General features: G+C 45.5%; 2 protein-coding genes across 2 annotated transcripts; both read left to right on the top strand.

Annotated features, from left to right (window-relative positions):
- The first annotated feature begins 6,269 nt into the window (after nt 1-6,269).
- Nucleotides 6,270-14,675, top strand: LOC123148695 (YTH domain-containing protein 1). The gene is made up of 13 exons (XM_044568187.1): nt 6,270-6,330; nt 10,357-10,547; nt 10,674-10,866; nt 10,949-11,187; nt 11,289-11,495; nt 11,590-11,694; nt 11,923-12,025; nt 12,150-12,519; nt 12,602-12,845; nt 12,925-13,182; nt 13,260-13,298; nt 13,380-13,632; nt 14,368-14,675. Exons 2-8 carry the CDS (start codon nt 10,362-10,364, stop codon nt 12,152-12,154), a joined length of 1,038 nt encoding a protein of 345 aa, XP_044424122.1. The 5' UTR covers nt 6,270-6,330; nt 10,357-10,361; the 3' UTR covers nt 12,155-12,519; nt 12,602-12,845; nt 12,925-13,182; nt 13,260-13,298; nt 13,380-13,632; nt 14,368-14,675.
- Nucleotides 7,514-10,183, top strand: LOC123148694 (uncharacterized). The gene is made up of 3 exons (XM_044568186.1): nt 7,514-9,430; nt 9,506-9,602; nt 9,721-10,183. The coding sequence occupies exons 1-3, from the start codon at nt 7,689-7,691 to the stop codon at nt 9,733-9,735; spliced, it is 1,854 nt and encodes a 617-aa protein (XP_044424121.1). The 5' UTR covers nt 7,514-7,688; the 3' UTR covers nt 9,736-10,183.
- Nucleotides 14,676-25,379: the final 10,704 nt, after the last annotated feature.

Genomic DNA, 25,379 nt, shown 5'->3' with positions numbered 1-25,379 from the left:
TTACTGTTGAACTCATGTCACGTCACCGATGTGAGAAAATAAACTGGATGCATGCATCTGAGTGTGCTTTCCCAGCTCCTTCTTACAGTATTCATATTCATTCGATCATTTGCGCATCACTTTCTTTTGCTTACTCTGTGTGCTAATGTCTGGTGATGCAACTGTATGATCGGATGATGCCCAAGTTATTTGACTAGGAACTAGAAAACATCACTTCATGGAGAAGAGGCTGTAGGGATTTCGGACATTTTACCGGCACATGTATTATCTATTCTCCTGCATTAAATTGAGTGTTCTGTTTTGTGGGCTCTAAACCGGTGCGACCAATCACGTGCTCTGAGTGATTTAAATCTAGCTAATATAACTGTACATATACTGAATCCAACCATTGAAATCAGTTTCTGACCAGTATGTCTTGTCTTTCCCAGAATTTCAGGGAGGAATGCACACACGTTTGGATATTTACCGGCCCTGATTTTTCCAAAAGAGTGACGATAAATTATATCCTTGTAAAGTTGGGCATATTATATGTAAATAAGGAATTCTACCTTGTATAACCATAGATAAATTAGATTGGACTTTTTTTGGAGGATCCATCTAAATAATGGATTTATGTTGTAAATGGTTACTTTGTTAGTCCTTTCGCTATTTGTGTGATCTCACGGTTTCCAGTTTCTACATTTCTCCGGTCACACTCATAAGCTGATGCAATCATGCAAAAGTTCTTGATTTCAAGAGAATCGAATCCTCTGACCAACCATGTCCTTCTTTAATAATAGCCATGACATGGACCTATATATCTGCAATATCTCAAGATACTACTACTAGCTAGTACTCCCTCCATTTCAAAATATGGTGCGCCCGCGCTTTCCGAGGTCCAACTTTGACCATAAATTTAACCAACGAGACCAACTGCGGCGGGAGAAAAAAATTATATAATTAAAAACTTCTTTCGAATACGAATTCACTGATATAATTTTTTTTCCTGCCGCAATCGATCTTGATAGTTAAATTTACGGTCAAAGTTGAAGCACGTGGATAGAGGAAGCACTACATTGTGGAATGTAGGGAGTAGTAAGGTCGGTCGACCACTAGACAGTGATTTCGGCTAGTTTGTCCCACAGTCCTAGCACTTGTGGTCAGTGCAAGGCATAGCTAACCTCCTTAAACGCTGGATCAGAGAAGCAACTCCCTTGTGAGTACGAAGAGTGAAGGTAGATGTAGATGGACGATGCTTGATGTGTCTCCATTGGGTGCCGAGCTAAGATGCTTATCTTGATGTGTTTCCATTGGGTGCCGAGCTAATATATTCACACAATGTGGAGGTACAAGTTGCAAGATTAGGAGTAGGAGGAATCAAGGATTGCAAGGCTACGGCAGGGATGCGTGTGGCATCCTGGTCACGCAGTTGGTGCTCCGGTGCACCTTCAGCACGTGCCAAGCTAACTGCCCCATATACCAGTTGGCTTCGTCTGGATCCACAGGGGCACGCTGCTCTCTGCTGTTAGTGGAAGTGTGCAACATCCGGATGTATCCGGATGGTATCCGACGAGTTCATGAGGCCCCACCTTGTCTCGTCAAGCCACCGAATTGACATATCCAGCTCTGATGACATGTTGCGTTGCAGCATTAATCACCAATCGGCATCTTCACATTAGGCCTCTGGCACCACTTATTTACATTTTGATAGCTAGTTTTACTTCCTGGACTGATCTCTCAGCTGATGCGTATACTCTGGCTTTATTATAGTAATGGAACCCGGGAGAGCAGCGTTGTTATTCAAAAAAAAAACATCAATGTATGAATGTTTGCCAACGCATTTTCCAAAACAGGCACCTACGAAACCCCATGCTGTACTTATCAGCCAGTAGAGTACTACTCATGGCGTGGGTGTACAATGTCGTTTTATTTAATTATAACTAGTTTATATTTATCGAGAGCGGGTTATACCTATACCTTCCGTTCCTCTATATACGGTGTATTTGTTTTTTTTATAAAATTCCACAATGTAAGGTGCATTTCTTCTAATTCCCCGTAATTCCTTTTCTGACCCTCTAGAAAAAGGAAATTATATCTCCCCTGATTGCATGTATCACTGCTTGTTGAGAAAAATAGGAAAATATATCTCTCTTTCCTGATTGTATGTATCTCTTTCTTCCCTTGCCTAAATGTTTTACTTGCCTCTAATAAATGAATTAGATAGGGGTAATCTGGTCCTAAATTATCTATAGTTACATGCCTTGGTCACCGTGCTAGAAATAATACACCTTACATAAAGAAATAGAGGGATGACATACTAATAAAGTAAGGTGTGTTTCTTTGATTTTTCTTATCCGTTCACTCATATCTTATTTTTCTTCTACTATCCGAGGTGGTAATAATTTTTTGGACGCGTCTAGGGAGTGGCCGACTGCTCCCCAGCGCTCCGGAGTGGCCTGCCAAAAAAGAAAATATTTGGTCTCCTAATATATAAAAGGAAATAATTTGTCTCCTCTTATATTTATACAAGGAAAATTCCAATCCATACTAGGAAAGTATCATGTAAACAGAAAAAAGGAGAAATAATTACAAAAGCTCTCATGTGAATAGATGTGAGTGCATTTTCTATATATTTTCTTTTTTTTATAGAAAGGCATAACTTTTAAACCGTGCGTCAAAATTAAGATCCGTTTCACCATTAGAATGCATGGGACGTGCTTTTGAAAACTAGATCCCGCATTGGTATGTTTCGACGAACTTGTTTTGTGTGCAATTTAGTGCCCGTTCGGTGCAATTCTCTAGAAGTCGATGTGCAACTGGCTGATAGTTATTGTGCAACTTTCTCTCTATTCGTGGACTTGCTGTTTATAGTCATACAAACATGTGTTAAGACATTTATTCGGGTTTCCAACTTTCTAAAAAATCATTACTTTTGGCTCGAACATAGGAATTAAGATCTGATTTCACTATAGGAATCCTCGCGACGCGCTCTTTGAAACTAGATCCCGTGTAGTTATTTTCGATGACCTTTTTGTGTGCAATTTAGTCACCGTTTGGTGCAACTGTCTAGCCGTTGACGTACACCTACCTGGCAGTCGATGTGCAAATTTCCCCCAACCCATGTACATGTGGTAATCGTTGATGACGCCTCCACTCCAAACTATCGCATACCAGTGAGATGTACAACTTCGTTTGCTGCCCGGACCAACTGCCTGGTAGTTGCCGTGCATGTGCAACTCTACAACCGTTCGTCAGAAACTATCCGACGAGAGTGTGTAACTCTACGGTCCGTGCGTGAGCAACTATGTAGACCAGGGAGTGCAACTACGCAGTCGTGCGTGAGCAACTACTCCCCCCTCCCGTGTGTGTGCAGCTACCATAGTCGTGCGTGAGAAACTATGCCGACAAAAGCATGCAACTCCATGTCCGTGCTTGGGTCAACTATGCCATCACGCGTGTGCAACTCCCACAGTCATGTGATATACTATGCTAACGAGAGTGTGCAACTCTGCAACCATCCGTGATAACCTATTGGAGAAGAGTGTGCAACTATGCAATCCGTGCATGAGCAACTATGTCGACCAGGGGTGTTCTCTGCAATTGCTTGTAAGCAACTACTCCATCGCGCTTGTGCAACTCCCGTAGCCAACGAGAGTGGACACCTATGCGACCGATAGTATGCAATTCCACGGCCGTGCGTGCGCGACTATGTGGACGAGAGTGTGCAACTCCGCCGCCACACGTGTGCGACTATGCCGACAAAAGTGTGCAGCTCTGTGGCTGTGCGTGAGCTACTATGCCGACAAGAGTGTGCAAATCCTTGGTCGTGCGTGTGCGACTATGCCGTCGGCATAACTCTATGGCCGTGCATGAGCTACTACGCAGACGAGAGTGTGTAACTCTTCGGTCATGCGCGTGCGACTATGTCGACGAGAGCATGCATCTCTGTGGTTGTGCGTGTGTGACTATGTCAATGAGAGTATGCAACTCTACGGGTTGATATGTCTCCAACGTAACTATAATTTGAAGTATTCATGCTATATTTACATGAGTTTTATATGATTTTCGTGCACTCTTGTATTATTTTTATGGACTAACTTATTGATGTAGTGCCCAGTGTTAGTTCCTGTTTTTGCATGTTTTTTATTTTGCAGAAATACCCTACCAAACGAAGTCCAAATGCGATAAAAATTTGCTGAGATTTATTTGGAATATATATGATTTTTTGGAGGAAGAATCAATGCAAGACGGTTCTCAAGCGCCCCATGAGGCACCAGGGTGGGCCCACCCCCCTAGGCGCGCCCAGGTGGCTTGTGGGCACCTCGTAGGTCGGTTGATGCCCTTATTTCGCCGCAAGAAAGATAATTTCTAGATAAAAATCCCCTCAAAATTTTATCCCAATAAGAGTTAGGGATCTCCGGGAATATAAAAAATGGTTTTCTGCCAGAGACAGGGATGTAGAAACAGAAGACAACAGAGAGATCCAATCTAGGGGAGAGCTCCATCTCCCCCTGAGGGCCAAGGAAGAAGAATAAGGAGGACCCCCTGCTCGTCTCCTCTGGTGGCGACTGAACGCCGTGGGGGTCATCTCCTCCATCACCATCACTATCGACTTTTCCTCTATTCTCATGGTGATGTGTGAGTTGTTCACCCCCGAAGCTGAGGGTATGTACTAGTATCCATGTGTTTGATCTTAACAATGGGGTTTTGTTGCAAATGGTTACTTTGTGAGTCATTTGGCCATTTGGGTGACCTTATGGTTTTTAGTTTCTACATTTTTCCGGTCACACTCATAAGGTGCTGCAAGCATGTAAAAGTTCTTGATTTAAGGAGAATTGAAATCCTCTGACCAACCATGTCCTTCATTTAATAATAGCCATGGCATGGACCTATATATATATCTGCAATATCTCAAGATACTACTACTAGGTAGTAGTAAGGTCGGTCGACCACTAGAGAGTGATTTCGGCTACTTTGTCCCATAGTCCTAGCAATTGTGGTCAGTGGAAGCCATAGCTAAACTCCTTAAACACTGGATCAGAGAAGCAACTCACCTGTGAGTAGGAAGAGTGAAGGGAGATGTATACAGACGATGCTTACCTTGATGTATTTTCATTGGTACCGAGATAATATATTCACACAATGCGGAGGCACAAGTTGCAAGATTAGGAGTAGGAGGCATCAGGGATTGCAAGGCTACAACATGGACGTGTGTGCCATCCTGGTCACGCAGTTGGTGCTCCGGTGCAGCTTTGGCGCCTCCGAAGCTAACTGCCCCACGTACTATTTGGCTTGCTCTGCATGGACATGCTGTTCTCTGTCGTTAGTGGAAGTGTGGAACGCCTGGACGGTATCCGACTAGTTCATGATGCCCCACCTTGTCCCCCCAAGCCACCGGATGAACACATCCAGCTCTGATGACATGTTGCTTTGCAGCATTAATCACCAACTGGTATCGTAGCATTAGGCCTCTGGCACCACTTATTTACATTTTGGTAGCTAGTTTTACTTCATGGACTGGTCTCTGAGCTGATGCGTATGCTTTGGCTTCATTCTAGTAACGGAGCCGGCTAGAGCAACACTGCTATTCTAAAAAAATTGTCTATCTGTGAATGTTTGCCTACGCGTTTCCAGAATTGGTACCTCCGAAACCCCATGCTGTACTTACCAGCTACCACCACTACAACATGTATGTCATTAGGAGGCATTTTTTGCCAGTGTTTTTGCTAAACGCCTCAAAATCATGGTATTGACGACACTTTTCAAAAGTGCCTCCGAAGCTCGCAGCCTTCAAGGGCAGTTTTAGAAAATGCCTTCTAAACAGGGAAAAACAAGGCGTTCTACAAAAGTGCCACGGAGAGTAGCCAGCGTTTTGGTGTGAAACAACCCTCCCCGCTGCGTTCCAAGGTAAAAAATAACAGAGGTCCTCCAAAAACAAAAAACAGAGGAACACCTTGTCGTCGTTTGTTCCTGAAAATCAAAAAACAGAGCTTCTCCGCGGTGGGCGCCTCGTCGTCTTTGCCGCTGGCGCCTGCTCCGCCACCGGCGCTCCACGCCGGAGCCTCTGCATCCACCGCGACCTGCACCGCCATCCCCACTCCGTGCCTTCCCTCTCTCGTCCCCAATCTCGGGGTGGGATTCGTAGTGCGCGGTGAAGAAGAAGGGGAGATCCAAGCTCGGAGAGGAGGAGGAAGATCAAGTGGTCCAGGCCACGAACTCATCAGCGGTGACCCCCTCCCCCCCCCCCCCCCCCCCCCCCCCCCCCCCCCCCCCCCCCCCCCAACCCATGCCAGAGAAGCCCATGCCAGGTTGCTGCTGATCTGACGCTCTACTGCGCACAAGGTGTTCGAGGTAATGCCTCTTCATTTTTGTAGTTCATTTTTCTTCCAGTTTTTGTTGGTGCTAGACTTATCGATGAAGAATCATTATGCGATGACATCTAGGATTAACTTGTACTGTGTGTCATGTTCTTCTTGTAATTATACTAGGAGTGTGGCAACTTGTCCTGTTGAAATTGGAGTTTGTTTGTTGTTGCCTTGTGTGCATGGTGGCCTTCTGTTCATGTTAGAAAACTTCACACAAGGAGTAAGCTATATAGATAGACTGATAATCAAACTGCAGGTGCATTTGTCATTTCTATATAAAACATCCCTACTGTGTTACTTCTAATCTTGTTGCATCAGGTTTCAGCTACACTGTTTTCTTGCTACACGTGAGGTCTTCTATATTGAACATCCCTTTGATTCCGCTAATAGTAAACTGATATTGCTTTTAGAAATTTCTCTTTGATGCATTCAAATATTTATTGTAGAATTTTATGTGGTCTCCGCTTTAACGTGTCGTAGAACTTGGGTCTGTTCAGTTGAGAATGGATAAGAGTTGGATGCGAGCAGCAAGGTCTTCCGCTGAGTATTCTGAAGGAACTATCAACTTCATACAATTTTGCTTTTTGTGAGTCAGCAAAAAATAGTAGGATTCTCTGCCCTTGCAAGATATGTGTAAACTCTCGTTGGTTAGGTGAGCATGAAGTCTATGATCATTTGATTTGCGATGGATTCATGTCCAGATATACCACATGGATTCACCATGGAGAAAGTATGCGGCCCTCCGAAGCAACTACTGGTCCTAGTTCACAGTTTGAAGAATATGCTGATAGTGATGAGATGGATGAGATGCTACTAGAAGGATTTGGAATGTACGATACTCGTACTTTAGGAGAGGAGCAAGAGTCTGAAGATGATTTGGACGATGATGCTAAGGCATACTATAGATTAGTTAATGATGGACGCCAAGAGTTGTACCCGGGTTGCAAAAGATTCTCGAAGCTGCAATTTTTGGTGAGGTTGCTTCATATCAAGAATATGAGGGGAATGAGCAATGTCTGCTTTGATGAGGTATTGACGCTAATTAAGGAGGCACTTCCAGAAGGTCAGGCGTTGCCCAAAAATTTTCATGGGGCCAAAAAGTTTGTGAGAGCCATCGGTATTGGATATGATAGTATAGATGCATGAAAAAATGATTGCATTCTATTTAGGAAGGAACATGCTGATGCCATATCATGTCCAGTGTGTGGCACAAGTAGATGGAAGAGCGTAAATACTGGAGTTGATGGAAGGCATGTCCACAAGGTGCCTCAAAAGGTGGTTCGTCATTTCCCGCTAAAGAAGAGACTCCAAAGGTTGTTCACTTCTACAAAGACGTCATCAGATATGAGGTGGCACAGCGAAGGCTGCACAAAGGACGGCTTGATACGACACCCAGCTGGTTCACCTGCATGGAAACACTTTGATGCTATTCACAAAGACTTCAGTTCAGAAGTTTGCAATGTTAGATTTGGATTGGGAGCTGATGGTTTCAACCCTTTTGGAAATATGAATCTCTCATATAGCATATGGCCTATCGTCTTGATCCCCTACAACCTTCCTCCATGGATTTGTATGAAGCAATCAAACTTTATCCTCTCTGTCATCATTCCTGGTAAAAAATCTCCAGGGAAAGACATGGATGTTTACATGCAGCTGACCATAGATGATCTTCTGGATCTTTGGAATGATGGAGTCTGGACTTATGATGCCTCTCGATCTAAGAAGTTTATCTTACGTGCCGCACTACTATGGACAATAAGTGATTGGCCTGGGCGTGGATCATCGTCTGGAGAAAATATAGTAGTTTGCTCCCATTGTCTATCAGAGACATGCTCTCTTTGGTTAAAGAATGGACATAGGAAATGCTATATGGGACATCGCAGATTCTTGGAACCTAATCACGAGTTTCGATTTGATGCTGAGTCATTTGATGGTTTTGAGGAACATCGAGAGCCTCCCGTTCCCCTTTCATCACATGCTATTTCAATATTGACAAAGGACATGAAAACTACATATGGGAAACTGCAGCAGAAGAGCAGCAGGAAGCGACACCGTAATCAGGTAGATGAGAATGATATAAGCGTGCAGCAAGACACTTCAATATTCAGAAAGAGAAGTTGCTTCTTTCAGCTGCCATACTGGGAAACACTTCTATTGCGTCATAATCTGGATCCTATGCACATAGAGAAGAATGTGTTTGAGAATATTGCCCATACCCTTCTGAATGTTAGCAAAAGATCAAAGGATAATCTAAATGCATGTCTTGACCTACAACAATTGAATATACGCCAAGACCAACATCCAGATTTAACTGGGAGTAAACCATACCTACCTCCAGCATTATACTACTTGGATTCACACGGTGCTAAGATGTTTTGCCAGGTTCTAAAGGATGCTAGGTTTCCTGAGGGCTATGCATCCAACTTGCACAACAAAGTGGATATAGTGAGAAAGAGATTAAATGGACTAAAGAGCCATGACTGTCATATTATAATGAGTGATCTGTTGCCCTTAGCCATTAGGAGAACTTTGCCTGAAGATGTTTGTATTCCATTGATGCGTTTGTGCAACTACTTCAAGCAATTATACTCTAAGGTTATCAATGTGAGTGAGATACAAAAGTTGGAGGATGAGATTCCTGAAATCATGTGCCAATTGGAGAAAGTATTTCCTCCTGCCTTTTTTGACATCATGGAACACTTGACCATTCATCTTGCAACTGAAGTACGGATTGCTGGACTGGTGCATTACCGAAGCATGTGGGCTGTTGAGAGGTTTTTGGGCAAGCTAAAGAGTATGATCCATACGCTAAGTCACCCAGAGGGATCAATAGCAGAGGGATATGTTTTGGGTGATACTCTTACATTTTGCTCAAGATATTTGCATGGTTGTCCAACCATATTCACTCAAACAGGACGACATAATGATTGTATTGGCCCCAATGACTCGACAAACCATCAAACATACTTGAGAATAGTCGGTCGTCCTTTATTTGGTCCTTGTGTTGAAGAACTAGACTACACGTCATCGATCCAAGCTCAAAGATATGTGTTGGTCAATTACCCCCACATTGCTCCATATGTCCAGTAAGTTTCTCACCACTTGTTCCACACTCTCCATACTCTCTGAACTAGTAGTAACCCTCTCTCATGTGCATGTAGACAACATCATGATATTCTATCAGCGGGTCAAGGCAAAAGGATACGTGATGTAGAACATGACCATCACAATAGTTTCCACACTTGGTTTGCTGACCATGTAAGTGCTATGATCTCACGCTAAAATTCTTGAAGCGCTTCATGTAGTGATATTGCATTGACTATGTTATGTCTCTAGGTTCAATCATTGATTTCCAGTAATGTTAAGATCCCTGCAGAAGTTAAAGTCTTAGCACAAAAGCCATATCGGATGGTGAGAAAGTACAATGCCTACTCTATAAATGGATGCACTTTCCACACAAGGGGATATGGTGACGGAAAAGAAGCGCAATGTGACGGAGTATCTATGATTGCAAAGACATCTAGTTTCTCAAGTGCTAAAGATAAGAATCCAGCTTTAGGAGATGTTGTTTATTATGGCCGAATCACTGAAATAGTTGAGCTGAATTATTTAAACAAAGGCAGCATGGTTTTATTCAAGTGTGATTGGGTCGACAGTGTTCACCCTGATGCTGGGGTTCGAAAGGACCCATATGGAATAACTGAGGTGAATTTTAACCATTTGCTAAGCAGTGGCAGCGACATATTTGATGAGCCATTTATCCTCGCAACTCAAGCCACCCAAGTATATTATGTACAAGATTCTATAGAGAAGGATTGGTACGCTGTGGTTCATCCACCTACAAGAGACTTCTTTGATATGGAGGCTAGAATTGATGGGCATGAAGAATATTAGGCTAGGATTAGGTGAGAGCTATTGATTGTTTTTGGACTAAATTTCAAGTGTCGTTGATTGTTTTTATCTTAGTTTTGATACTGTCTTTTCTAACCGAGTTTCAAATTATACATGCCAGGAAATATGATGACTTCGGGATCAAGATCTGATGCATTCAATCAGTCCCATGTGTCTGACCATGAACGAAGACTGAATGAGCTGAAATATAAAGTCAGAGAAGTTAATCTACCACAAATGGAATGCATCAATGTTATGAAACAAATGAAAACAGAAGCTTCAAACAGGGATAAATTAAAACACTTCACTATGGTAAGCTCTTAAAATACTTGGTGAGCTCTTGTTTTTATTACTTCTGATGGTCTTGAGGAGCTCAACATGGATAACTTTGAAAACTTGTTTTTATTTCTCATCTTGTTTTCTTGTATTGATTTGAAGGATTCCAGAGCTGAAGAAGATGTTGACTTAAGGAGCCATGAGGGAAGTGGTGAGGAAACTGAATCGGAAGATGGAGAAGATGGCTCTGAACATGGTGATGAAACTGAATCGGAAGATGAAGAAGGTGAGTCTAGACAAGAAGATGAACATGAAGAAGAAGAGGAAGTTCGACAAGAACAAGAGCAAACACATGGTTAGTTCTGAGGGCATAAAAGAATTTACATGTGCTTGTTTTGCATGGGCCTAATGGTAGTTCCTATCTGTTCACATACCAGAAGTTGTAGAGAAGACTAGAAGAGGACCTACTCACTTGAGGCGCTTCTGGAAAGAACATGATGTTGATAACAAGATTAATTTGAAGTTCAACAGATTTGGCCAGCCATGTGGTTTGAATACTTGCAAGCTGTCAAATTTTATTGGAACCCTAGTGAAAGGAAAAGAAATGTCCTTAGCTGCTCAAAACTGGAGCAAAGTACCAAAGTTGGAGAAAGAAAAGTTGTGGGGTTCTGTCCAGGTATGTCAACGCAATCTAACATATATATATATTTGCATCTTCAACAAACAAGTCATTTTTTTCTTCAACGAACAAGTTGTCACAAATGTATTTTATAATAGGCTTTTTTCAACATTGATGAGTCATACAAAAGATGGGTGTTGAGATCAGCTAGTAAAAAATGGAAAGACTTCAAGGTTGTTTTAAAGAGGAAATACTACAAAGCTGATTTGTCACGGGCACGGAATATTCTTAATGGTTGTGATAATAGAATTCCAATTGGACAGTGGGAGTGGCTAGTAAAACACTGGAGAACAGAGAAAGCTAAGGTGAGTACTCAATGGTGTAGTTTTTATCCTATGCTAAATATGTGTTCCACATATAAGCTTGTTATGAGTTTCTTCACCATATTTGTGTGTCCAGGAAAAATCTGAGAGAAACAAAGCCACTCGGGCATCACAACTCGAGGGATGCAACGGGACCCACACGGCTGGGTCACGAAGTTTTGCAGTTGTCCTTGATCAAATGGTAATCAATATTCCTTGTTTTATTTTACCCCATAATATTCATTTGCCATGTTCTTTGTGTCAACGGGACCCACACCGCTATGTCGAGGAAGGCTGACCTTACTTATTCCGCCTCTCATATGTACACAACTGAATTGTGGACAGATTTGCTGTCTAGATCTGTTGCCTTAGTGTCTTTGTCCTTTTTAACTTGTGTAACTAGTGTATCAAAATTTCATCTCTGCTTCAGGAGATGGTAGAGGGTAGTGAAATTGGGCGTGCCGAGCTTTACATGGTTACGCATACAAAAAACAATGGATATCCAGTCAACCAACAAAGGCGGAGTAAAAATGGTATGTAGTTCACTTCATAGTGCTCTGTTCTATTATATTCCTAGTTAGCTTTCACTTGATACTGCTGTGTTCAGTGCTTCATAAAATTTATGCTTGCAATCCTACTGTTATATGAACCTTTCAGGATGAAATTAAAAAGGATTCAGGAAGATCCTTCTTTGATTGGTGAGGAGGCCCGTGATGGTGATCTTTATTCATCAATTTTCCCAAAAGGAAAGAAAGGAAGGCCAAGTGGCCTTGGTCTATTAGTAGGTGGAGTCGCTTCGAAGTGCCTTGCTCAAGTTGAAGCTGAACTACATGTTGCTAAACAAGAGAACATGGAGCTTCGGCATGTGGTGCATACTCTGGTGGCAAATCAAACTTCAATAATGGCCAAGAGTGAGAGAATGGCAGAACAGTACAATGAGCTAAAGAGTTTGATCATAGCTTCTAGGGGGTCTGTTGAAATGGGAGGAATTCCAGAAAAGGAGCTTCCAAATAAAGAACCTTCTAAGGTGATTCTTATTTTCATCTCTTATATTCAGTCACATTATTTGAGCATTTACTACTAGCTTAATATGAGTTTCCACATACTAGGACTTGGAAATCAGGAATGACGAAGAACAAGCAACTTCACTTTCATATACTACCAAGGCATCCGAGGCAATGGCTGATCCAAGGCAATGGCTACTCTAAGTTGGTGAAGGCATCCCAACTGGAATCAAAGAAAACAGAATCAGCACTACCAAGTCTTGCGCCTGTGCCAAAACCAAAGAAGACAAAGACAACTAAACATAAGAAACCAGGAATATTTCAAACACCGCTCCAAAAGGGGCCAAAGGTGATTTTTCTATATTTGTCTCAACTTATTAACCAACTAGCAAATTAGAAGGGTTACTTAATACTATTGCAACTTACAGGACGGATTAGAAGATACCATAAAGTGTGGCATGGAAGTTAGTTTGACGTCGCCAAACAGTGCAAGTGTGGTGGCAATGGGAACAATTCAGAAAACTGATAGAAAAGCTAAAGCTACTGATGGCCAACCACTAGCTGATTGTGTTGAAGTTCTTGTCAACGTCGTGCTCAAAGAAACAACTGAGCTGCCTCGTGCACAAGGGAAAATAAACAAGATAGGAAATGCCCAAGCTAGGTGTATTCCATGGCCACGCAAAAATGTATGATACATGACACTTTGCTAACTCATTCGCCCTGTTCTTGCATATGCAACTATTCTGAACTCTTTTTTATGCAGATTACGCAAACAGACCGTACTACCGTGCTGCACTCTAAGGTACTGTCATAGCTCATAGTTGTTGTTTTGTGCTCATATTATATATAACTATACATGATTTTTGTTTTTACCCAATTGTAGGTTTCTAGTGTTTGGAGTCAGATGTCTTTCAACAATAGCGAGAATGTGGATCCCAACGAAACAACTACTGGAACTCAGGTGACCAACCATCAGACTGGTTGCAGTACTTCAGAAGGTGCAGTGAGGAATACACTAAAGAGAAAGAAAGTTTCTGAGACAACAAGAATGAAAAAAGGTACTCAAGCAATCTCTACTACAACCGGAAACAACATACTTAGGAATTCAGGCAGGGAAACATGAAAGATGGTCATAGGTGAGTTGTACATGCCTTTTCCTGTTACTCTTGCATCAAGATTTTCTGTGGATATATAATTTCCTAACCTGAACTTAGTAATCAGTTCGTCTACTATCCTCTTCTCTGCAATCCTTGACAGTACAATATTGTGATCTAAGATGCTCACTTAAGTTGTGATAGTAGCTTTGGTCATTTCTGAATTTTTGAAGATATGTTTCATTGCTGTACAATATTAAACAACAGTAGGTACTGTACATGTGTAAAGTCTGTACAGTGGTTGCACCTTGAATTGATGGCTCCATGTTTCAGTTCTTAAAAATAGTGCTTGGTGTCTTAGTGTCATGTGGAACCTGGACATTCTAATGGCCAGTGGTGCTTCTCCAAAATGACAAATCTAGTCATATGGTTCACGCGCAAGTAGGATCAGATGGAATAACAGGCATAGGTTTCAGTTTATCCTTTTTTTGCTAGTACCAAGTTGATCATCTATTCAGTGATTCAATCCATGGAGGCAATGACCAATGGTCCAGATTTAAAGCAATACCTGACACCCCTTAATGATCTTTATAATTTACCCATTTTACATTTTACAGTGCTGTTTTTTACCTACTCGTGCATGCTGTTGCTGTTTGAATGATAGATTAAGTTTAATGGCGCAAACAAAAATATGTTTAAGTTTTAGTATTTACATCATTTTACATGCCTGTCTCTTTAACCCTGTTACAATGCTAAGAACAGTCTTTGCTCTTGTAGATGCCATCCGAAAGTCGAAGTTGAAGGTGACACACAGCTGATTGGTTTCTGTACTTCCAATTGATTGCATCAAGCTGGAACGCTCTTTAATTACATTGTTTTTACAATAGTAGGCAGTGTACCTCTGTGTTACATTGTTATCACAACAGTAGGCAGTGTACTTGTGTTACATTGTTGGCCCTGTGTTGCTGATTGATACTTTGATGTTGCTTTCGAATTTGTGAAGATGTTCTAATGCTTTACATTATTCTCTTGCACGATGGTACTTCTAGTCCATGCAAGCCTCTCAATCTTGTTCTACTATTGTATATATGTGTTTGTACGGTGGTTGCAAATTAGTGAGCTTGCCGTAACAATGTTTTAATTCATATTCTCATATGCCTGTGTAAAATTTCTGGCATTCTTATGTGCCTCAGAAACATTCTGGAGGCAAGTCAAAAGACGCCACAAAATGGTTTTCGAGGCGATCTTAAGAAATGCCACAAAAAGGTTTTGAAGGCAGTATGAGTTATGCCACACAAAATTTTTTGAGGCAGTATAAGAAATGCTACAAATAGTCTTTGGAGGCATTCCTAAAGATGCCTCAAATTGAGCTTGCTGGCATTTAAAAAAAATAAATGCCTTTGTGTTCCTTTTGAGGCATTATTGAAAAATGCCTCCCATTGAGCTTGCTGGCATTTTAAAAATGCCTCTGTGTTGATCTTTTGAGGCGTTCTAGAAAAGTGCCTTCAAAGACCTTTCCCTTCGTGACCATCTCTAGCATATTTTAAAAATGCCTTATATTCTCTAGGCTGGCATTATATGGCCCTTTCGAGGCATTTTAAAGTGCCTCCTATTGATGTCCGTGGTGTAGTGCACTCGTGGCGTATGTGTACAATTGCATTTTATTTAATCACAAAAAGTTCATGAAAAATGTGAAGAGCATGCCAGATTTGTGCTACTGCCACTACCGAGACAGGGCTCGATGCTGACGGCCAAATGTATGTCGACGGCCCCCGTCGGCCTACTCCAAGCTATGCCGACAGCTGGGTCCAGGCTGTCGGCGCACAATGGCCGTTGGGCTATCCGCGGCTACGCCGATGGCCCCCGTCGGCAAAGAAAAGCCGTTGGCTTATCCCAGACTTCGCCTACAGCTGCCGTCGGCATATACTGGCCGTCAACATACATGCGGGCCCGCTGACCACGCTCGTGACGGGCGGCTAACGACGTCGGATCTATGCCGACGACGGAGATGGGCGGTCGTCGACATAGATACAGGTGACACGTCATCGATCCAAACCGCACCGACCAAGACCTATGCCAACGGCTCCCGTCGGCACAGATGACACGTCATTGATCCGCGACGCGCCGTCCATCAGCCCTGGCCTAGGCTATGCCGACCGCTTTGCCGTCAGCATAGTTTTTTTCTTTGCATTTCTTATAGAATTTTTTTGTTCCTTTTACGTATTATTAGTTAATTTACTTACATGTAGCATGTGTTAATATAAGCAAAAATACCTTACTTTTTCAATCTATATGGAGGGGTGTGACCCCCCTCATGGACGGGCGCCACCGTCGGCGGCCGACACCTGGAGGGGGGAAACAGCCGCATCGGGTCAAACGCCCGGTGTTTAAATGGGATGACCTACCACAACCGTGTGGTGTGGTGGCATGTCAAACGCCCGGCACGCGTCTCCGGGGTGTGCCCCCCCTCACGGACGGCGCCACCACCGGCACCTGGAGGGGGGAAACGGACGCGTCGGGTCTACACGGAGGGGATGTAGCTGTGGGTTTGGCCCGGAAGTTGCTCCCAGTGTCCCTTTGGGATGATCTAACACAACCGGGTGGAGAGGTCCACTGGTCAAAGCCCGTCCGTGGGAAGTCAAAGGGCTAGATCTCGTGGTCAACCGCTCCAGGGTTAGGCGGGACGGGGGCCCTGGGGGGGGGGGGGTAGCAATGCCATAGGAGCGTCGTACCGGCCCCTCATACATGCGGGGTCGTATCGTGGCATGTCTGAAGAGGTGGCACGCGTCTCGGGGGTGTGGCCCCCCGCACAGACGCACGCCGCCGCTGGCACTTGGAGGGGGGAAACAGACGCGTCGGGTCTACGCGGAGGGGATGTAGCTGTGGGTTTGGCCCGGAAGTTGCTCCCAGGTGTCCCTCTGGGCTGACCTAACACAACCGGGTGGAGGGGTCCATGGGTCAAAGCCCGTCCGTGGGAAGTCAAAGGGCTAGATCTCGTAGTCAACCGCTCCAGGGTTAGGGGGACGGGGGCCCTGGGGGGGGGGGGTAGCAATGCGACCGGAGCATCGCACCGGCCCCTCGTACATGCGGGGTGGTTTTGTGGCATGTCTGAAGAGGCAACACGCGTCTCCGGGGTGTGCCCCCCTCACGGACGGCGCCGCTGCCGGCACCTGGAGGGGGGAAACGGACGCGTCGTGTCTACACGAAGGGGATGTAGCTGTGGGTTTGGACCGGAAGTTGCTCCCAGGTGTCCCTCTGGGCTGACCTAACATAACCGGGTGGAGAGGTCCACTGGTCAAAGCCCCTCTGTGGGAAGTCAAAGGGCTAGATCTCATGGTCAACCGCTCCAGGGTTAGGCGGGACGGGGGCCCTGGGGTAGCAATGCCACCGGAACGTCGCATCGGCCCCTCATACATGCAGGGTGGTGTTGTGGCATGTCTGAAGAGGCGACACGCGTCTCTGGGGTGTGCCCTCCCTCTCGGGCGGCGCCGCCGCCGGCACCTGGAGGAGGGAAACGGACGCGTCGGGTCTACACGGAGGGGACGTAGCTGTGGGTTTGGCCCGGATGTTGCTCGCAGGTGTCCCTCTGGGCTGAACTAACACAACCGAGTGGAGAGGTCCACTGGTCAAAGCTCATCCGTGGGAAGTCAAAGGGCTAGATCTCGTGGTCAACCGCTCTAGGGTTAGGCGGGACGGGGGCCCAGGTGGGGGGGGGGGAGCAATGCCATCGGAGCATCGCACCGGCCCCTCATACATGTGGGGTCGTGTTGTGACATGTGTGAAGAGGCGGCACGCGTCTCGGGGGTGTGCCTCCCCGCACGGACGGCGCCGCCGCTGGCACTTGGAGGGGGGAAACACACTACAAGAATTCTGTTAATCCATTAAGTCCGTCACAGGCATGTGCAAAGCTGTCGTGGAAGGGCATACGTGACGGATTTAAAATCCGTCATGTATATCACGTCATAATTTAACCACTGCACACTCCATGACGGATCATCCAAAACCCGTCATGAACCATGACGGTTCTTTACTGTCATGGATGGCACCTAACTGACATACTCATAACGGCGTCAATTTGCCTGCCACATCATCATCTGACATGGATATGACGTGGCAGCCCATATAGTAATCAACCCATCTAAATTTTGGGCCACTATATTTCAGCTCGGTGTCCAAAAGGGACAGCCCATAATAATTTCGGGTAAGGCCCACGAATTTCAATCCAAAGACATCAGCCCATCAATCATTTCTCTTGGTCCATGGAAATTTCAGGCTATTAAGAGTTTACCGAAAAATATATGCTCATTTCTAAAAAAAGAAAATTACAAATATACACCAAAAATATATAGCAAAAGGAAGACCCAGAAAACACTAATTTTACAAGCACGTCTCAAAGAACACTATGCTACTCTCCAGGCAGTACCACCCAAATCAGCAAGGCCAACTCTCATCAAACAACAACTATGGGTGATCCCATGTTTCTGGCTGCACACCGAAGTCATCAAAACACATGTCGTTGTGGTTGAAACTGCTCCCATAAACCAATATCTGCCACATTATGAAAATTACGTCACATTATAAGATGTAATAGCTAGTAGGTAAAACTAGAAGTAGCTTACACATTATCACGATATTTTTTCACTCCCAGGATGCAAACTAGTGCAACAAACTTAATCGAACATGTGAAAAGAAACAACCAGCAACAACAAAAAGTAATGATGAACTGTAATAGATCAATAGAGTTGGTAGGGAGAAAAGAACTAAACTCCGTTGTGCTTATTTGACATACAAAGTTCCACTACAACTCAGATAAGAAATGCAGCCCAGCTAAGGTTGCGTAACAACAGAAGTATTATGAAAAAGTCGTTCAAAGGCGTGATATTACAACTAAACAGCGTTGAAGTGGAGCCATACCAAGAACTCACATAAACCTGAACGCAACAACTTCTCAGATTTTGCTCCTATATGAAGTGAACCCAACATAAACAATATGCATGTAAACTTTGAACAGTTGTAGTGGGGTCAAAGTCATTTGTAGGGAGGCATTAGCTATATGAACTGTACATGCCAAAGATCTGAATCGCATTAACAATTCAAGTTAATTACTCCATTTCGCAAAACATACAGGACAAAAGTGGAGATATGATCAGAACCAGCGCATTTAAATGATGCAAAATGCAGTATATGATTTATTCTAGAACAAACAAAATACATTAGAAACATAATGAAGGAGTATTACTGAGAGATTGGGATGCAAAAATTCAAGGAATGTACCCAAAATATCCGAAGATATAATTTCCTAACAAAAGAGGCCATATTTGACTCCACTACGACATACATGAAAAATACAAGAATGTCGAGCGTTTAAATTTCAACGACGGAAAGGTGCATGTCCATTGGTGGAGTCATGCTCCCTTTCTGAATGAGCAATAACTATTAGTAAAAAATCAGCCTCTAAGCGACGGTTATCATAACCTGCCAACTGGTGTCCGAGTTATCTTAAAAACAACTCAGACTATATTGTATTGCTGTTGGGATCCTATTATCTCTCTACTAGGCATCTAAATGAACTATTTAGTTGAGTTGTGCCCCTCCTGTATACACAGTTTTTGTAAGAGAGTTTCTACAGTTTAAGAAAACACATGGTGCAAATCATCATATACAACTACAATCACAGAACGACAAACTCCTACCTTCGACTCCTACCTTCGACTGTTATGTAGCAAATGAACAGAAAACTGACATAAATGTCTCAATTTGAAATAAAAAGATGGGGAAAGAATGTAAAACTGGGAGAGGGAGAGTGAAGGGAACTGACTATACACCACCTAAGCACCATTTATCCAGAAACGATAGCACAACATTTTGCCATGTAGCTGATACATGAATGCACTGTCTTGTTCTAAAAAGGATAAAAAATAGGCCCGAATACATGGAATAAGTAACTCAATTCATGGATATGTTCTTGCTTGGTCATTTTTCACCTAATGTTCACCAGAAAGAGTTCATGCACAATAAACAACTTGTTAGCTTTATAGGAGGACAACTAACCTCGCACTACCAAATACAACTGAAAATGTTGAAAACCATGGCATTCATGATGTAAACATGGAAGTAACATAAAACTCCTATTCTTATATATGCTAAGCTTTTGAAGGGATGTAAATTTTGGATAAAACCACGAAGAATTATTTTTTTACACAAAAATCAAGCTTCTTAGAGCTCTAAGCAGCAGAGATACTGCAAAGTGCAGTTTGTCAAGCTGACAAAGGGAGAGACATTGTGCTTGCATTGAGATGGAATACTGCCGATGCCTGTAATACATTTTTAATGTGGTATATATGGATTGGAACGATGATTTGAACATACTAGCATACTGCATATAACATAGATATATGTACCAGCATACTGCATATAACATAGATATACGTACATATATGGCTCTGTCTAGAAACTGGAACAAAATAACACCACGTCCAATCCTGAACTTCTGATGGTTCTGATATTGATTCTGCACTAACTCCTCCTGCCCAAGAACCAAGTCAGTACATAAATATCAGAATATTTCCACGAGTGATTCATGTACCTTAACGGTAAATAAAAACTATTGGAGCTAGAGGATAGGAGGCAGGGCCGCAGGGCTAAGGGGGTGTTGGACTTGCTGACATACTGTACGCCACTGGATGGGTGGAGAAGGGGGGTTCAGCCGCAGGGCGTGCTGATGCTGTACTGGCGCTCCTCCTTAGAGGTCGACCAGGAGGAGCACCGGCGTTCGCCGGCATCGTCGTCGAGCAGGACAAGGCTCGCCGTGCCCGCCCTCATCCCGGGCCAGCAACTGCAGGGTGCGCCGTGTCCATGGAACCTGCGGGAGGAGATCCTCCGCGCCGACCTGCTCGAGGTGGACCGACAACTGCGGGCGCCATAGACGACGAATAAGAGCTGCCAGAGGCCGCCGGAGATGCGCCGACGATGAAGGGTGTGCCGGAGTAGAAAACCCTAGCACGGGACTGGATTTTCGGCGAGCGGCCGGGAGGGGGAAATCTTGCGGAGGGGAGGATGGACCCGAGCGAAGCGAGCTCAGTGGGGTGCTCCGCGCCGGCAATAGCCGCTGCAATCACCGAAATCGGGCGCGGGCAGCTGTGGCGGCGGAGGAAACGGAGGAGAGAAAGGGGATTAGGGTTAGATGGGTGTGGATCGTGGGCTTAAGTAGTCCGGGTCAAAAAAATTGCCACCGGCCCACGTGGGCGACTTAAAATTTTACATGTCCGCGCGCTCTCTGGAAAGTTCGTGCATTCTCTTTTAGTTTTAATATAAATCATTGGCTACACCAACTGACAGGTGGGACAAATAAAGAGTCACATGGGACACGTCAGTAGCAACCATCGGTGACGGTCTGAATGATGTATAAAAAAAGAGAAGACTAAGCACTAGCAAGGGGGTGCGGTCACATCCTGCTGATCCATGACGCTTTCCATGACGGATAAGAGAAACTGTCATCATCGGTGACGATATCTGAGAACGTCACCAGAAATCCGTCATGTATTAACAGGTTTCTTGTAGTGACAGACACGTCAGGTCTACACGGAGGGGATGTAGCTTTGGGTTTGGCCCGGAAGTTGCTCCCAGGTGTCCCTCTTGGCTGACCTAACACAACCGGGTGGAGAGGTCCACTGGTCAAAGAACGTCCATGGGAAGTCAAAGGGCTAGATCTCGTGGTCAACCGCTCCAGGGTTAGGTGGGACGGGGGCCCTGGGGGGGGGGGGAGGGGGGTAGCAATGCCACTGGAGCATCGCACCGGCCCATCATACATGCGGGGTGGTGTTGTGGCATGTCTGAAGAGGCGGCGCGCGTCTTCGGGGTGTGCCCCCTCTCACGGACGGCGGCGCCGCCGGCACCTGGAGGGGGGAAACGGACGCGTCGGGTCTACACGGAGGGGATGTAGCTGTGGGTTTGGCCCGGAAGTTGCTCCCAGGTGTTCCTCTATGCTGACCTAACACAACCGGGTGGAGAGGTCCACTGGTCAAAGCCCGTCGATGGGAAGTCAAAGGGCTAGATCTTGTGGTCAACCGCTCCAAGGTTAGGCGGGATGGGGGCCCTGAGGGGGGGGGGTTGCAATGCCACCGGAGCGTCACACCGGCCCCTCATACATGCGGGGTGGTGTTGTGGCATGTCTGAAGAGGCGGCATGTGTCTCCGGGGTGTGCCCCCCACAGACGGCGCTGCCGCCGGCACCTGGAGGGAGTGACAGACGCGTTGGGTCTACACAGATGGGATGTAGCTGTGGGTTTGGCCCGAAAGTTGCTCCCAGGTGTCCCTTTGGGCTGACCTAACACAACCGGGTGGAGAGGTCCACTGGTCAAAGCCCGTCCGTGGGAAGTGAAAGGGCTAGATCTCGTGGTCAACCGCTCCAGGGTTAGGTGGGACGGGGGCCCTGGGGGGGGGGGTAGCAATGCCATCGGAGCGTCGCACTGGCCCCTCATACATGCGGGGTGGTGTTGTGGCACGTCTGAAGAGGCGGCACACATCTTCGGGGTGTGCCCCCCGCACGGACGGCGCCACCGCCCGCACCTGGAGGGGGGAAACGGCCGCGTCAGGTCTACACGGAGGGTATTTAGCTGTGGGTTTGGCCCGGATGTTTCTCCCAGGTGCCCCTCTAGGCTGACCTAACACAACCGGGTGGAGAGGTCCACTGGTCAAAGCTCGTCCGTGGTAAGTCAAAGGGCTAGATCTCGTGGTCAACCGCTCCAGGGTTAGGCGGGATGGGGGCCCTGGGGGAGGGGAGGGGCTTAGCAATGCTACTGGAGCGTTGCACCGGCCCCTCATACATGCGGAGTGGTGTGGTGGCATGTCTGAAGAGGCGGCACCCGTCTCCGGGGTGTGGCCCCCCCTCAAGGACGGCGACGACACGGTAGTGGACGTTCTGCGATAACCCCGAATGTGAGGGGGTCACACTTCGGAGACGCCTGCCGGGCGTTTGCACACTCCGGAGACGCCGTATGCTTATATTTACACATGGTTCATGTAAGTTAATCAAATAATAATACGTAAAAAACATAAAACAAATCTATATGAAATAAAAAGGAAAAATATAACTATGCCGACGGCGCTGCGGCCATAGGGCCGGGGTCACGCAGATTGATGACGTGGTGTCTATGCAGATGGCAGCCGTCGGCATAGATCGCCTTATCCCCTCGCGGCTGCTCGTGTCCACTCATTCTCCCCTAGCGCCTAGCCCCGACGACCCCAACTGCTCGCCGCCGCCGCTGATCTCGCCCCCGCCCTTGGCGCCGCCCACTCGCCGCCGATGCACTCGCCCCGCCCCCTGCCGCCGCCCACTCGCCGCCGCCGCACTTGCCCCCACCCCCTCGCCTCGCCCCCGCCCCTGCCTCCCCCACCCGCGTCACCGCCGCCCATCCCACTCCACCTCATCCCCGTGCCGCCGCGACCGCCCTACCCACCACCACCCCACCCCCGACTCCCCGCCCCTTGCTGCCGCCGTTGTACTCGCCCCTGCCCTGCCGCCTCCCACTCCACCCTGCCCCCTCGCCACTGCTGCCCCACTCGACCCCCACCCGCGTCGTTGCCGGCCCACTTGCCCCCACCTGCGCGTGCCGCCGCCGCTCTGCCCCTGCCCCGGACGCCCTGCCCCCACCCCGACTTCCTGCTTGCTCCTTCTCCGGCGAGGTGAGCCTTTTTTCAATTTATTTCATTTGCTAGATGAATGCCACTGTTAGATGCATGGATGGATATTAGATGCATGGATGAATGGATATTAGATGCGTATGCTAGATATTTGAATAAAATGTATTTTTTTGTTTTGTTTAGTTTTATTAGGTTTTTAGATGCATAGTAGATAGTTTTTAGTAAGTTTGTGAATGGATGTTAGTCAGGTTAATAAATGTTTAAGACACTTAGTTTGTCAAATATAGATGAATAGATGGATGGATATTTGTCAAGTTAGTATTTGGTCAAGTTAGTGTTAGGTCATGTTGATTCATAAGAAGCAATTCGACACACTTAGTTTCTAAAATAGATAATGAAGCTTTTTTTTGCAATTTGACATGTTGTTTCATGTTGATTCATAATGTTGTGCCAATGCTTAATGTGAGGTGATGACCTAATTTTTTTCACTCGGTGGAATTAACAGGATTTGTGGTGTTCCATCTTCATGGAGTGATCGCCGATGTTGGTGGTGTTGGTCCATGATCATCCCTCTGATCGACTACATCCTCTACATCGGAGGGTGAGCAATAATTCCATGGACTCGTCTGCTTTTTTGCCATGTCACTATATTTCATTTTCACATCAAGTGGCGTAACCTAGGCTTCTCCCGTCCGAAAGGGTTGCATCAATAAATATGCATTCAATTGTATATTTAGCACCGCAGCTCTTTCGGATTGTCCAGCGTTTTCCACGGACAGCCCGAGGATGTGTAGATTGGGTACGTTGTCCATGCTCTACCCCATTTCGAGACATGATTTCGGCGGCGCCTCCCCGTTGTTTTTCGGATGCACATTCTCTCGGCATTTTGCTGAGACGTGTATTTGGAGAACAACGGGGAGGTGCTGCCGAAATTTTGTCTCGGAATGGGGTAGAGCATGGACAACGTACTCAATCTACACATTCTCGGGCGGGATTAGGACCCATCTTTACCTATTAGAGATGTAGGTGGATTAAATGTCATTTCTCCTCAACCCTGTAAAATATAAAATATTGATGTGAGTATTTTAAATGAATCCTTAATTTTGTTGTGTGGCTTCCGATAAAGTAGAGATGGTAGGTAATCAGTGGATGTATAGTGGATTTTTCCGTCGAAATCAAGTAACAACAGAGTGGGTCGAGAAAACTGATGTGTTTTTGAAAGAGATATTCCGTAGTCCAATGAGGATTGTGCCAGAATGCCCGTGTGCCAAATGTAAGAGACGTATGCGCAGAGATAAGAGTGAGATGACTAAGCACCTTCGCACGCATGGATTTATGCCCAACTTTAATATGCCGATAAACTTTACCCAGCGGGACCATGGTAGAGAGGAGGTGATACGACAACGCATCGCTGGTTATGAGGACGATGGTGTTAGAGACATGCTAGATGATGTCTTTGCTGCACAGCCGACACCTTCGTCACATTCAACAAATAAACCGGAGGAGCGGAAGAAACCGCAAAGGCCTTCCTGGATATCTTGGCCTCGTCAAAGAAACCTCTTTATGAAGATGCCAAGCTCTCTGTGCTGGATGCCATCTCGCAACTGATGGCAGTCAAGGCTGAGTAAGGCTGTAGCCGAGGTTGCTTCGAAGCATTCCTAGGAGTATGGGCTAACATCCTGCCTGAGGGCCATGAACTGCTGAAAACCATGTACGCTACGAAGAAAATCATGAAGGCGCTCTCCATGGATTATGAGAAAATACATGTTTTTCCAAAGAATTGCCTTTTGTTTAGGCATGAGTATGCGAATGACAACTACTATAGGAAGTGCGGTTCCTCTCGGTTATTGAGGTGGTCGATGAGCATGGTCAAAAGTAGCAGCTAAAAATCCCTATGAAGGTTCTTCGGTATCTTGATTTTATAAAAGACTGCAGTGCCTTTTCATCACCGAGGAGTCTGCCAAAATGATGAAGTGGCACAAGGAAGGAAAAAGGTACAATCCAAAAAGAATTGTACATCCATCAGAAGGTGAAGCATGTAAGTCATTCGATATAGAGTACCCGGAGGAAGCAGCCGAGGTTGGGAATGTCATAATTGCTATATCAGGTGATGGGTTCAATCCATATGGTATGTCGTCTAATCCATAC

The sequence above is a fragment of the Triticum aestivum genome, chromosome 7A (genome assembly GCF_018294505.1).
Source record: "Triticum aestivum cultivar Chinese Spring chromosome 7A, IWGSC CS RefSeq v2.1, whole genome shotgun sequence".
Classification (NCBI taxonomy): domain Eukaryota; kingdom Viridiplantae; phylum Streptophyta; class Magnoliopsida; order Poales; family Poaceae; genus Triticum; species Triticum aestivum.
This window is presented reverse-complemented; position numbering and strand designations above follow the sequence as displayed.